The 15,948-nt window shown below is 43.9% G+C and overlaps 1 protein-coding gene across 3 annotated transcripts in view; it reads right to left on the reverse strand.

Annotated features, from left to right (window-relative positions):
* Positions 1-15,948, reverse strand: part of LOC138488561 (uncharacterized) — a 290,790-nt gene that overhangs the window by 200,005 nt on the left and 74,837 nt on the right. For all 3 annotated transcript variants that reach the window (XM_069615640.1, XM_069615638.1, XM_069615639.1), the window contains exon 3: positions 4,220-4,309. In XM_069615640.1, the coding sequence (XP_069471741.1) occupies positions 4,220-4,309 (90 nt within the window). The remainder of the gene's footprint in view (positions 1-4,219; positions 4,310-15,948) is intronic.

Here is a 15,948-nt window from a genome sequence, read left to right on the forward strand (position 1 = left end):
TCCACAAGGCTTTCTGGGGCCTGGGCCTAAAATACCTTCAGCTATCCCTCTGCAAATACCTCCACTCTCGAGCCCTTCACTACTCTACCTCTAACTCCCTCAGGGTCAGTCGTTTTTCAAAGAAATGAGCTGGATGGAGATCTCTGTCTTCGGCTAGGGCCTCCCTCTGGAATAGCCTCCCTGCCACTCTAAAACTTGAGGAGAACCATCTCCAGTTCCGGAAGCACCTCAAGACCTTACTCTTTGCATCTGCCTTTGCTCCCCCTCTGCCCCGCTGATCTGCTCTCTTGGCACTGTGCACCTGGCCACCCTCTGTCCCCCGGGTCCAGGCACCTGCTCACCGTGCCACCCTTCTGCACTGCCTCCCGGCCACCCCTTGCACTGGGGCCTGTATCTGTCCCCCTACAGTCCCCCACTCCCCATTTTCTTCTTTTCATGCACTCATCAGACTTACCCAGTTCTGCTGCCGTAAACACAGCACTTGCCACTTGCTGACCGCACTACCCCCGTTTATTGCTTCATTATCTATTTATTTATATTTATTATTATTTATCTGTTCTCCTCTGCTCTGCACTTTCCACTCTCCCCCTTCCATGCACTTTTCCCCCTTTCCCATGCACTTGCATGTTCTCAATGTCACTGGGCCTAGTAAGATCGTTTTGTTCTCCCCTGCTCCCCTCCCTTGCATTGTCGCGCTCTGAAACACTTGTGTACGAGCGTGATACAAATAAAATAAGATATCACAGTATAATTGGCAGAATGGAGTTGCTAGCGAGAGAGAACCCCAAGAAGAAGCATCCTGACAAAGTATATTGAAGATGCTGCAGAAGTACCAGAGGAAGAACTGTTTTTAAGCAGAAGTGATGCTTTTGTCCTAAACTTTATCCATTGTTTCCTGAAAGGAGGTTTATCCAGGAATACCATTGGTGCTGTTTTCTTTGTGGAACTTGGAAAGGGAATCTTTTCATCAAGCAAAGAAGAAACTGTTACAAGTAGATTTTTGTTTGAGTGAACTTTAGTTTCTTTGGAACTTTGTAAAGACTGATTTAAGACTCATTTTCTTGAGAAAATAATTGACTTTAGGACATTCCTGGGGGAGCAAGATCTGCCCAGGACAAACAGAAGTCATCCAAGACACTAGTTATTTGGTAATATTTTGTATACGTTGTTAATATGTTACTTTGTATAGTTTTTTGTTTAGTGTGAGGGTTGTAAGGGATGGCATGTTGTAAGGGAACAGGAGCATTATTCAAAAATCACATTTGAGTGGTCATTCCGTTTTAACAATTCCTTACCTTCCTGAAGTTGGTCCTTTCCGCACATAACCACCCCCAGGGTCAGAGTCCGGTAGCTTCTTCCTTTCCCTGACCATGTAGGAGAAGCTTCCCTCCAGAGAGTCAGTGGTGGTATTGCTAGATTCGCCACATTCCTCACCACTAGCAGATGATGGAACTACAAAGTAAGGAGTCAATTTCCTGTATGTACTAACTTGTGTCAGGAACGCCTGTGTTAGGGTGGAGTTTCTACACCAAGTGACTAAGGGACATCCATAGGGCCCACAAAATCGTCAATAAAAACCCTTTAACTGCCTCGGAGACTGAGATGATTCTTGTGCTATTTGTGACTTGCAGCAAACATATTATTTACTGCATAATAAGGCAGTTCGGACCCCTTTCTGTCAGCATCGGCACCAAGTACACATGGACTTAGACTGTCCCACAATTCAAACTATTTGGGATAAGATTTGTTTTACCATGTATCCCATTCTTTACATCTCTGATCCATATGCAATAGCTAGTATTGTCTCCAAATCGCCCATTCTTAATTCGTGTCCGCCTCCTGATCATTCTGAATTGAACAAAAACAATCACAGAGCTTGCAGTTCAGTCGGCTCTATCCAACACCAAGTCGACATCTGCGCTGTCCATCAATGCCTAATGGAAATTGATGCATTTTACTAGAGAGAATATTGTTAACTTGCACAATAGGAAGAAATCCTGTGGGGTGGTACATGTGTGGTGGTGAGATCAGATTCACTCATAGGACTCAGAACACACATATGACCCAGTTTATATCGCATATAGAGAAGTCATCGATTGATTTAATTGCACATTCTGCTTCAGTGCATCATTTATCATGCTGAGGTCTAAAATTGCATAGCATATTATTCTGAGGGTGTTCCATTAATCATAGGCTCAGGTGCAATCATATTTGAATGACCAAGACTGTATGCCCTTCAGTGCTGGATATATTCCTCTGCAATTCATTCCAGAAGGCCTCGTAGGGTCTCTGAACTGAGTTTGTGGCCCCAAATTTATATTTAATTAGCGTCACCTAAAACTCAATTCTCTATTCAGTTGTCCTGAAAGATGAAATGGCATTATATGGACAACTGCTCCTTTCTCAAATTGGTGCAAATTATGGTTTGCGTACACCCAGATTAGCATATGAACATAAATAAGAGTTAATTCCAAATGATTATCTGTGCTAAGGCGGGGTAGAGGGAGAACGTGCTACTTAATTGCAACAAGGATTTTACAATGTTTGATGGGTAGCAGTTTAGTTACAATAGTACAGCCCGTATTCTGGCACCATACAAAGTAGACAATATGGCTGAAGACCTCGAGTAGCCACCAAATTTCCAGTAAAGGAGTTGGAACCGATTCTTGAACAGTAGGAAGGGAAGCCAATTAAGACTCTTTGTAGCATATTTCTGTCTCATTAGGACTGGTTGCTACAAGAACCATAACTTTCACTTTTAATGTATTAATTAAAAGCATCATATCCTCCAAATACTCTTCTAAGCCTTGAATCGATTTGTCCATGACTTCCTTGGTTCAGTAATACACTTTTTTCTTAAAGTCAAAATTAAGGCAGGTTACGGCACGGCCCTTTTTGACTTCACACTTATCGTTCCTAAATTATAAATGCTGCATAATTGTGCTCTCATGCAAATAAAAGCACAAGCAGAGCACAGAGATGTGTTTTTGTGAAACCATATTAACTATCAGCAATGGGAGGATTACAATATAACAGCACAAATCTCCCCGGAAAATCACAAATACTCTTTAGAAATAAGAAAAACACAACACTTTAAAAACTATTTGTTGTTGGAAGCTGTCTAGATCACTACACCACATTACTTGCTTGTACTCCCTCAAATCTTCAAAAAGGAAGGGCTAACTTCTCATTCTGTATACTGTCCTTTCCTACGCAATAGTCTCCTGTTTTCTCACAACCATGGAAACCAGACCTATCCTTCTGCCTTTTTCCAAGAGCCCTTGTAGCATTTACTTTTTATTCTGGTAATTCAACCCTGTACTTCCTTCTTTCAGGGGACAGAAGTATAATTAAATCTGATCTGGGCACTTTGAGGTAGGCAATGTAAGGCATGCATGTGCACCCAAGATAACGGATCAGATTATACATCTCTAGAGATCAGCGGGAATGTATAGACTGAGTACAAGAGTGAAGCAATTTGTAGACTACTGAACCTTCAGACAGTCAGAGTTGTTTTAAAGGAAAAAAGGCTCCCTATGGTTGTGTTGGCTAAAAGAAAAGAATCAATGTGTTGCATACTGTTGATATCTTACATTGGATGAACATAAAACATGCATTAGCTTTCTGAACCACTCAGTCATTCTAGACCGACGTGAAGCCAAGAAAGCAAATGCTGTAGTAACTGAATATCATAGTGTGGTTTCCCGAGGGAGTAACATACTCATTGTAAAGTAACCATGAGTCTCAGATAAGCAAGTCTCTGTCCCACATCAATAGAGGATTAGAGAAGAAATGACATATTGTGCAGGGGTGTAAGACTGCTAGTTAGAATTGCTTTATTGCATCTGATGGACAGTTTCGGCATCTTATGCTATTTGATCTGGGACAGTGATCCTGTAATCGCAACAGCCTAGTCTACTTACTATACACACACCTCAAGCAACAGTAGTTTTATGCCACATTGATACATCTGTGTTGCGGTTTCTAAAAGGAGCTGCTCTCTTTTGTAACCGAATATTGGCATTTTTAAAGTGAAGGCAACATACAAGCCCAGCAAAGATTCTTTTTTACTTATGTCCTCTTATTGTATGTAATACCATTTGAGAGTCTTTGTTACCAACAAATTGAAAAGATGCTTCACTTATGAAATCACATCCATAAAATATGCTTGTATTGTGAGCAGAATCGGGTGTTACAACTCCTGTACAAACACACAAACCTCATTCTTTTGAGTCCCATCATTTAGAATCCTAACAGACTTGTACCGCCTAGCCCACTGTTGAAACGTTTGATAGTATTGCTCATTGGTCTGAAAATGATAGAAAGACAAAAAACATTGTTTATCCACAAAGCACATTTGTGTATGTAAGAATGGTTACATGTGATTTTAGCAAATGAAAAATGAGAGAATGAAATTTTAAGAAAACATAAAAAACAAACACATTTTTGGTTTTGGAACCCCCCCACCCCAAACCAGTTTCTGCATGTTTAAAACCACACCCCAACCCCCTCCCCACCAGATTTAACCCCTTACCAAACACATTTTTAAAAACAATTTCAGTATTTTTTTATTAGTTTAAATTTCATTCTCTATTTTCTATTTGTTATAATAACTGGATACCTGTAAGAACACATGTCAAATTAAATATATTATTTGCAAAAAATAATAATAATCCGCTGCATTGCAACTGTTCACATTCCTTTTTACATTTTGATTGTATAGAATACATCATTAGCAATTACTAAATGTTTTAATCTTAAAAGTATTAATTTATTCAGATAATATTTAAATGCATACAAAATGGACGGTCAATCAGAATACCAAAGAGGGTGCTTCCATGCAAGAAGCTAGTAGGTTTGGTATAAACAAACATTTCAAGTGCCACCAGTTTTCTATACTGAAAGAGTTGTTCAATACGGCAAAAAACAATGCAGGTTACTTCACGCAGGTTCTTGGTTTTGAACTCTCCCTCCCACCCCCATGTAAATCTATGGTGCAGCAATTAAAGTTGGGGTCCCAAAGAGACCCTGTGCGTGCTCTTGAGCACAACTATCTCAGTCCTACGGAGCAAACACCTAAGAGACCTATTTTCCTTCAATCTGTTCCCCAGACAGCAGTCGGATGATCGCGATATGAACTGGCCGCAGGCACACATTTGAGACTGTTGCTGTTGCCTCACACGTTTTTGAACATACTTGACAGGGGACTTACTCACCAAGACCGTGACCCAGGTAAGTGCATGAGATCCACCCATTCCCCGCCACTTACTCTTACTCTTTCTATGTGGCTATTAGCAACCACAATATGACCCCTGTGATCCCTTGTTTTGTATTTCTTATTTCTCAATCTGCAGAGGAGAGCGTGCCAGGAACACACTTTCCCTAGATAGCAAGATACTGGTGGCACATCAGGTTGGTGAACCATCTCAGATGGATTCTTTACTTACTGATAGCAAATGCAATCCCAGAGTGAATACACTGATTTTTTTACCCCCCCCTTTTTATAGACTCCATCGTTGAAGACTTCATAGGGTGCTATTTGATACGCCTGACACAACCCCAGTAGACCCCACGTGGAGGGTTTATTTTAATACGAGATCAGTTCATTTTAGGGTTTATTACAAGCCCTTAATTTGAGCAGTTTGTGTGTTTTATACACCAGTCTACCCTAAAACCAGCAACCACACCACCTAGTAATCAAGGTATTCAGTGTTCCCACTCCAGGGGTCCCAATGACCAGGTTCGGAAGAAAGCAGACCACATCAAGACCTGCCAAAACTTTCCACAGAAAGGGACAGGACCTTAACTATGGAGTCCTGCCCACACTTTGTAGCTAATATTTAGTGACATCGACCAGGATAGGGCAGGTGACCTTTTCAACAACAAACAAGATCACAAATCGGAAACCTTGACCCACATAGAGACTCCGGGGCTGACCTCTGAGAAACTGCCTAGGAGTACAGACCCATAGGAACACAGGGGTTGCAATAACATCTAAACAATAGAGGTAGCACTGTACACCCAAGGTTCACACAAACATGCAAATGATTATTAACTGTATTGGCTATGTATATTTACTCATCTATACCACCTTATGTAATCATGGTGTACAATAACTTTGCAAACTGTATTCACTTTGTTTTGTTATTTATTCCTCATGTATGGTTTGATTCAGAACTCAATGTATGCTCTCATTCATATATGAAGTATCGAATATGACTGTATAGAAGGACATGAGATGTTAGATGACCTCTGTTTGGTCACTGTATGTTGGAAGATGAGGAAATATTATTACCCACTCTGTCTCAAAAAATGGAAAAAAAAATAAAATTAAAGAGGTTGGGGACTAATAGACCCACCATCTAGAAAAAGTCAAAAAACGCCATAAATTGTTATTGCAGTTGGTTGTTACTTAGAATGCTGGGTATATTAAGACATTTAATGTAATTTGTTGGGATTAAAATGAATGCACAGCCATATGCACAAGAATTAGTCTATTAGGAAATGTTTTGTTAAATAGTATCTTTACCCTATGTCCTAATATAGAGGGATGCCCTTCTGTTAAACACTGGGTCCCAAAGAGAACCCAACACAATGCAGGAGAAACTAATATTCAGCGCACAAAGGGTCCGCTTGCAAAAAACAAAAGAAAGGTACACTTTGAAAATATATATGTTCCAAAATATACTATTTCAAATATTTCACAAGGTCTGTCAGCAGTAAGGTAGGTAGATACAAGTAGCGCAGAAAAGGAAATGTTAATTATCAGTGCTCATCGGCCATTCGTATCACCAGTTGCGTAGGCACCGAGGTAGGGCCATCTATTAGCACAATGTAATGATCGAGGATCCAAGGACAAGCATGCATGTGTGCAGGTATGTGGTATTCCACCAGCCAGGTATATGACACCACGCAACTCGACCAGGGGGCGAACAGTGATATATATGCAGGATTGCCTTCCTAAATCATCGTTCTCCAGCAACCTTTTAATCATAGGTTGAATGCTAGAATCGGGCCATTTATTGTCCAAAGCAGCGGGCGTCTTTCCAGAGATCCTCATGTGACCAACCAAGCCAAAAGCTATGGAGTTATCATTATCAGTTTATGGTTATCAATCTTTGTATTTGGTGAGTGCTCCCGTCTTCGGCCGTAGGATAGAGGGACCCACTTCCACAGACACCAGATAATGGCATTGCTAACTTGGCAGTCTCCTTTCGGCTGTACCACAGGCTTGACCTGGAGGATCAGGAGTGACTGTTTGAGGATCCATGCTCTCTTTAGGGAATTCCCCCATTCCACAGTGTTTGAGTCTTCTTCAGCCATCTTATGTGCAAATTCTTCCCATTGCAAAGGTCAGTCTGGTTCCTTAAGTCTTTTGGTTCCTTGCCTGTGTTGCACAGTTAAGCATGCCGTCTCGTTGATCATGCTCGTCTTTGTCCTTAGAGGCCTGGTTTTTACAAGTACAGTGTTCTATGATGAATCTAGCAATGTCATCACTGCTTCTCCGGAGAAACTATTCCCATATGGCCAGGGAAAGGTAGCCGCTATCTGAACCCGACCCTGAGGGGGCTACCTGAGGGAGGACCATTTGGAGGGGGACCCTCATGGGAGGGAGGTGGACTCACTAGCTGGAATATGGTATCCCCCCTTTCCACACGGGGTAGGACACCAACCCCTTATGGCCGATTGTGATATAGAACTAGAACCTGCACTGACAATAAGGTTCTTTCATACCCTTGTAGTAAAAGGAAGCGCACTAGAGCAATGCAGAGCACCGAAGCCACGAAACCACAGACGCTCTCTAGTTATTGGATTGATACAGTAGGTGCTGGGACGTTTAAAAACATCAAGTGGCAAGAAACAGGGAGACCCACTGATCCCCACGCGGGTCGGGGAAACTAGAGGAAGCAACTTGCAACGGGGAAGCAAGAGAGCTCCTGCAGGTGTCGTCATGAGAGGCTTGGAAGTCAGAGGTTCGCCGCACGGAGGCCAGGAGCAGAGGAACCTGTGGAACAAAGGCCAAAGCACTGCGGGTACCTGAGAACCGACGAAACCCCAGCGAAAGGAGGAAGCGAGCCGCTGGGGAGAACGCCAAGCAGCCAGGAGAGACCGTTGAGCCCAAAGAGGGGCGTTGGGAAAACGGGGCATTTTGTGGTGCATATCGCAGACCATTAAAAGACAGATATATGAACTGAGTGAACCTGAGCAGGGAGCTGGCACACCAAGTCAAGTATTGAATGAAGCAAGTGAAAGAGGGTCAAGGACACAATGGTTGAATGAAGAATATATAAAAACGTGGAACTGTTATAAATTGAGAAGTTCCTGGCAGGAGAGTACACCAGGCAACTTGATTGCGAGTCTGGGACCAGCACTCAATTTTATATACATGTTTGGAAACAAAGGAGGAGAGTGTGCCAGACCGACAGGACGGTCTGAGGCTCACGCTTGTTAAGAATTCCTGTGTAAACTGAGGAAATCAAAAAGGGGTTGGGTGGTCAACCTCTGGAGTGTGGAATCCAGGACAAGGGAGTCATTCTCCCTGGATGTGAAACAAACATATTGTGACTAAACGAAGGGAAGCAATCCCCTAGTGATTGGAAACTTGTGAACTGTGCCTAGGTGCCAAGAAAAGAGGAATAATGTCTTGGCATTGTGAAAGTGAGAAAGATCAAGGGAAGAACCATACCCTATGAAACTGTGCATTTTAACGAGCCTATGAATCTCAAGCAAAGGGAAATATCTCCTGAGGTTTGTGGAACTTTGTTTATTTCTTTTTGCACCGTTCTGGAACTTTAGGTTAGAACTCTGCAAAAGAGCTGCAGATGACCAGTTGAAAGACTATATCCCTTTTCACTTTCTTGAGTTTAACATGTAAGGGTCAGGTTAGGATTTGGACACAAGAAGGAGAACTTTACTTTGGACATTCTGTCACAGACTCCTTCTCAGTTTTGTTGAGGCAGGGAAACTCCTCTTAGAGATAGGGCAAGATAGGATTTCCTCCAACCCTCTTTTTTATTTTAATAAAAGTCTTTACCAACCACCATAATGCTCTCGTGCCAGAATCCTGGTTCCTTACAGTTCTCTGATGGAATAAAAGATTCCCCCACAGCCCCTTCATCTGGTAAACTATCCTTCTTTGTTCAACCTCTTGATTGTCAATCAGAGTCGTAGACAATTTTGATACATAGCATACTATTTTTCTTCTTTGTCATAGTGTGGCTGGACGAGATGTTGAATAACTGGTGGTTTGCAAGCCATTTTCAGAAATATAGTCACTATTCTAAGGGCCAAGCAAAGAGGCAGCACAAACTACATTTCTTGGTTGGATACACTTTAACATCATATCCCTGGAACGGTGGGATGTTGTAGGTTTTAAAGAGTTTCAGAAGGCCATTAAAACCCATATATTTTCCAGCTATGGGATCAGAGTCAGTGGATTTAGCCAAAGTCTGATCCAGGAGGAGTCTGCAGGCTCACTCAGGAACGTGTAGTAAGGAAACTGAAAGACAAGTGCATTGTTGAGTGAGTTTCAACTTAAGAATCTCTGTAAATACTGAAGGGAAGAAATTGAAAGTATTATGGGAAGTAAAGGTCCAGCTTTCCGACACATCAGAGGGAGAGATAGTTCATACCTCTGAGGGAGGAGTTATGTATTGAAAGCCATTGGCTTAGTAGGAAATGAAGTCCAAGATTTCAGTCAACCCTTATAGAGAAGGTACCCATTCAAGCCATCCTACACTTCACACGTTTAAATCCCACAGCAAGACTGACTCAACCAGTCTTGATTCCTTAGTCAATACATTGACTGCCATTTAATTGGGTAATAACACCCTGTTAATATAGCAGCAGGAGCGTACAAAAACAAAATTATTACAAATAATAATTAAGTATGGGACTACTGTATAATGGAAACTAAAGCCTCAAGGCAAACAGTTCTGAATAACTATATGCTAAATTCATCCAATATCTCTTTAGAACTAAAACTAGTAAGAAGGGGAGTTGTGATCAGTGACGATATGATAGGTTATTTGTAACGTGCTTAATACCCAGAGTTTTCAAAGCATGGACTGGGGGATCGAAGCTGTGTTGCTCCGTGTCGTCTTGATTCCAAGGCGAGCACGTTGCCCCCGAGCTATCCTCCCAATAAAGTTTCTACTCATATATGCACATATGAAAAGTGATAGCAAAGTCCTCCCCTTTATATCTATGAAGAACACTATTCTATGGGAGTCTTGATTGGTATGGGAGCCGATATCCACAAACAATTGTGTCCAGTTACTGGTGTCAAAATATGCCCTGGTCATGTCAGCTAGCAAAATATCTCGGCGACTTGGAACCATGTGTGTTGTAGGTCTGGCAAGTACCACTAGAAAGACGACTTGAAAAATTCCTGCAGTGGTTTAGTGTGGTGGCCAAATGAGGAACGACACAGTCAGAATTGAGGTTAGAAGTGACAAATGTTTTCTGAAGTGCTTGCATTTCTTGTGGTGTAGGGTAAGGAAATGGACTTTCAGATGCTGGAAGACTGCTTGATGCCTGTTAATGTATTGCTCCTTCCGGTTCTGCTGGTTAGATACAAAATTGATCAGTCCCAGATCCTCGGAACTCTGCTTAGCACAGTGGGAGACACAACTTATGACCGTTGCAGAGGCTGCCCTGCATCAGTGTTGCATTGTTGTCAAAAAAAACTTAAAGCAGGATTGTCATCCTGTTCTTCACCAGCACAGGTATCAGACTCAGTGTCATCTGCTGACATTAAGCAAATAGCAGTACATTCAGATTGTCCTGTGTCAATACACATTAAAGACTTGGAAACCATTATTTTACACATTTGATGCATTCATCTCCATTCTGTTGTGCTCTTGTGTATGGAGAAGAAACGGGACACTTCACAGTCATGTAACTAATCTCTTTCTCATTTGCCCGGAGTACCTTCCTTGTGCTTGCCCACCCAGTTTGTTTGGATTTGCTGGAGCTACTTGCTCTGCCTACCCTCGCAAATGGTCAATTTTTCAGAAATGTATTAACGTACAGCATTTCACTAGGTAATGATCAGGTGGGTGCAAGTTTTCTCCGCTGGAACTCTACATACTCTTGCAAAGCCTCGTCTTTAACATTGGTGCATTACAGTTTTGACACCTAAGCCCCAGGATTAACTATTGTTCTTGGTGGTATGACGAATCCCTGGATGTCGTCACTTCTCCTCTATGCGGAGCCACTCCAGATAAGGCCAGGCCACTACCCGATAGTCCTTCGGAGGGTGGTACTCAGCGGGTGGATCTCATGGGGAGGGAAGCCCCATATGGGTTTAGTGACGAGCTGGGGAGAATGCAGTATCCCCCATAGCCCACCTCACCTTAACCCACCTTCCTCACCAAGCCCCTACAACACCATCCATAGTGTTTGTCTGTTTTCCTAATACCAGTAAGACAGTAAGTATTGTGACGAGGAAGGAGGTGGACTCCTCAAGAGATCAATATCTTTTATGTACTGAGCCGAGTAAGAAGCCAACAGACTCAGTAGGAGTCCCTAAAATGAGTACTAGGAGGAAATGTAGAGGCATAGAGAGCCTCCACAAACCACAATGAGCGATCTAGTCTGCATGGACATTTGATTGGCTAAGCCACAGCTGAACTAGAAGAGGGAAATTCAAACACAGAGAGAGATCCTCCCTGGAGGAACCGTGAGCTGCGGAGCCCACAAGCAAGAGTCAAAGAAGCCATCAAGGACGGGACGCTTACCCGTCTGCAGAGACGTTCTCCGGAGCACCACCATGGTTGGGTCTTGTCTGGGAGCAGAAGAGAAAGGTACCAGCTGGTCGATAGAGCCAGAGAGCGTGGTCCACCTGGAACGCAGTGTCCAAAACCACAAAGCTGCTGCATAGCTGCAGCAGCGCTGGGATGGAGACAGAAGCATCTGAGCGGGGGCGTGAAACCGAGAAGCAGCTTTGTGAGACCGGGGAGCAACCAGAGAAGGGTTAGGCGACCCAGTGTTTTGCTAAGAACCCCTAGAGGCCGTACTGTTGTGGGATACAGGTCTGAGACCCGGATCCAACAGACAGTGGCATCAAGAATCATCTTCTTGGTAACAGTCCCTGGCAGACTGGGAAACCAGGGCTGCCTAGACCACGAGCAAGAGAAAGAAGTCAAGGGGGTCTGGGACCCAAGAGAGAAGTCAAGAGGATCTGGGACCCAAGAAAAAGAAAACCAATACCACAGGGGTCGGAGACCCGCCAAAAAGAATACCTGGCAGGAAAGTGAACCGGTATAGTGACTGCAATTCAAGAAGAGCTAACAAGGAGTTGGGAACCACACCCAATAACGAGATGTCTCCAAAACCTTAATCATGGTCACAGTTACTGCCAGGATAGTGAACCAGGTACACTGTGTACTCAAGGACATTGTGAACATTATGAGAGAATCAAGGGTAGGGAGACATAGCCACTGGTTTGTGTGAATATTGTGGAAGAAGCCAAGAGACGGGAGTCATTCTCTTGGCACAGCAAAATCATTGAAGAAACTTCTTTTTGAGACTTGATTTATGCCCTTGTGAAACAATACTCCACTTACAACACCCAAAGGTGAATTTTTGAACATCAGCCAGAAGAGAACATTCTTCTGGGCCAAGAAGATAACCCTTTTTTCCCCCCTTAGTTGAATCTTATTGTAAGGGTTGGAAATAGGCTTTTGAACACAAGAGAGTGGACTCTTATTTGGACCGACATCCCAACACTATCCTTAGTATTTGGTTGAGGCAGGAAACCCCTTTTAAAACTAGGGTCAGACAGGGGTTCCTCTTTTCATTTCTCACTAATAAAGGACTATAGCCAAAAGCATGCCACCTATGTGTCGGTCTCCTACTTCTACAGGTATCAGGTAAAGAAATCGTGGCAAAAATGTCGCTGGTAAAATAAATTGCAGCAAAAATGCTGTGGTTTGACCCGGTAAAGGTGTATCCCATTATACCATTTAAGGAGAGCAGGGTTTGCGGGGTTGTCCCCCGCCCCCTTTAAATCGTATAATGGGTCTCAGGGTTGCGGGGGTGTCCCCCGCATGCTTGACACGATTGTGGCGGCAAACGCACAGCATTTTGCCACAATATTTTGTATCCACGGCAATTTGTGCCGCAATTTTATTACATGGAACCCTTCTACACCCTTACAGTGGCCTTCAGGCATATATTGCTTGCACAGGTTCTATTTTCCTCCAATATGGAATACAATAAAATAAAAGCGAACACCAGTATAGGAATGTGTGTCAAGGTTATACCAGTGAATGAGACATTGTAACAGTGGCTTCCCAGATTAAGACTACAGGAAGGGAACAAAAGCATTGAATTAAAGTTGGCATTGTCAGATTTAATGAAGGAAATATTGCAAGTTATTTTGTTTTGAAAAACCCATTGGGCAATGGAGCCATAGATTTTTAGTCAGTGGAGTAGATCGGGAGATGAATTGTATGCGTTTCTTGTCAAAACGAATTGTGTAAATAAAATGCAACCGTTTGGCTTATATGAATAGGATACAAATGATTTTTCTGATCTATTTGTTATTTGAAAAATATAAAACGGCCGTGGTGGGCCACGACAAGGTGCACAGCATTCAGGGCGTGTGGATCCTGTGTGGTCCCATACCCGATTTTGACTCCTACCTGCAGCATGGGGAAGCAAAGTGACATTTCCACAATGCTACAGCCAGCCGACAAAAACAAACATAACGAGTTAGCGACAGCCCAAGTTCACAGTGCGGACCCTCTTCTGGCCCTGCTCACGTAGATGTCCACCAAGACAGATTTACCAGAACTGTTGGCAGAGATTAGAAAAGAAATTCACAAGAGTACAGAGGAACTAATCGCATACGATTTTTGTGCTGGATAAGAGCGTCAGAGACGGACAAGAGAGTCTCAGAGGTGGAGGCCACACTGTGCGAGTAGTTGTATGAGGTGGGGGAATGCTCCAATAGAACAGAGGACTTGGAGGCGCAGTGTGAAGCCTTCGAGTATAAACAGCAAGATGGGGAAAAACGTCCGTATCCGTGGTATTTGATGACAACCATTTGGACTTTGTGGCAGGCCTCTTTCGCTTCATTTTGGACCTTCCGGCCATTGAATTGGACAAGACTCATCAGACAAGGGCCCAGACTGCCCTACCCTAGGGCAGGCCCCCAGATGTGTTATGCTGGGTACACTTCTTTAAGTTGAAGGAGTGCAAATGACTGCGGCTAGATCCTCTCCGGCAATCACCTTCCGTAATATGTCTCTCTCCCGGTAGCAGGGCTTGGCATCCACCACTCTAGCGAAACGCAGAGCGCTGCTACCACTGACCGAATGGTTGCCGAACAAGGAGGTGAACTACAGATGGGGGGTTGGTACAGCACTCCATTTCTCGTACCAAGGGAGGTGATGGGCTGTTCGAACACTGAAGGAAGGGGGAGAGCCTGTTGAGGGGTGTGGAGGCAGTGGGTGGGTGGCTGAGGCTGATGGGCTGAGCTCAGGCCCCAGCCAGGCGGTTCCGCAGAAATGGATGAAGGTCGGCAGGGGGAAGAAAGCGAAGGGGCCAGTCTGGAAAACTCAAGAGGTTTGAAGCCAGTATGGGTGGGAATAAATGTGATGGTTTGTGGGGTTGAGTCCTCCTGGCTTATGGAAAGGTTGAACGGCAGTGCAGGGAGAGAGGGTTGGGTTACTGTGGGATGTAGGGGTAGGGCTGAGGACCCGATTAGGTGCCTTCCAAGTTGGATTCCCGTATCATATTCTGGGGTGACAGATTTAAGTGTCTGTTTGACAAATGTTTATTTGTTCAATTGGGCGAGGGGAGTGTGGGGGGGGGTTAAGTTTCAAATGTTTACTGTGGGGATGGTGTTGTGTAACATGTTTGCGGGCGTTTCGGCGCAGGAGTTTTGGGTGGGGTAATACTGGGCGAAGCGTGAGCCATGTCTGTTGACGAGTTGGAAATACAGGGGGAGCATTGTATCCAGCTGGGCACGTGGAATGTTCAGGGGATGAACTCCCCTGTGAAGGGGAAGTCGGCTCTCAAAGTTAAGCAAAACGTCCCCGTCCATAGTATTCCCGCAGGAAATTCACTGCTTGCGCAGGATGAAAAGTGCCTGCGTACAAAAACATGCCGGAGACAGTTTTTTGCCTCGGAGAGGGCGGGGGCAGAGAGGAGCAGAAAAAGCATACATCAATGGGTTTGATCTGGGAGCGCATGTTCACTCCAATATCCTTGTATGCACTAAATGTGGGGCAGGAAACTTTCTTGAAGGGCTTCCTGTCACACGTACTGGCCTTCGCTGAGGGCCAGGTTTCACTTGAGGGTGATTTCAATCTGGTGCCAAACCCTATGTTGGACACATCTTTGCCTGCTTCTAGGCTAGACTTTAGATATGCAATATCCTTTGTGGGACTACTCCGGGAACTAGGGTGGGTAGATACTTGGAGGCTGTTCAATGGGGACGATAGGGATTTCTCATTCCACTCACATGTTCATGGGGGCTTCTCTAGATTGGACCTAATGCTGCTCCCTAATATGCTATACCCTTGCGTACGTGGAGTGAAAATAGGTACAAGGAGGCTCTCAGATCATGCATCAGTGTTGCTTACCCTGGCAATTGTGGGCGGACCAGAAAGGAATAGACGCCCATGAAAGATATATGACCCACTGCTATGAAGAGAGCTAGGGGAGGTTACTGTCGGGAGAACGGCAATTTGGGATTGTCTGGGATTCAATGAATGCAGTGGTGCGGGGGGAATTCATCACCAAAGCTGCAGCATACACTAGAGAACTACAGCTGGTCCTGCAACGCCTAGAGGAGAAGGTAAAGGCTGCCAAACAGGAACACAAGTGAGGTGATTCGCATGCGGCTTGACGCAAGCGGTGAGTAGCATGTAAGAAGCTGTAAGAAAACCTAGGATATAGGACAGCCCAGGCAATGTTAAAAACTAGACATTACTA

Source organism: Ambystoma mexicanum, chromosome 9, assembly GCF_040938575.1.
Source record: "Ambystoma mexicanum isolate Mex_15411 chromosome 9, UKY_AmexF1_1, whole genome shotgun sequence".
Taxonomy (NCBI): domain Eukaryota; kingdom Metazoa; phylum Chordata; class Amphibia; order Caudata; family Ambystomatidae; genus Ambystoma; species Ambystoma mexicanum.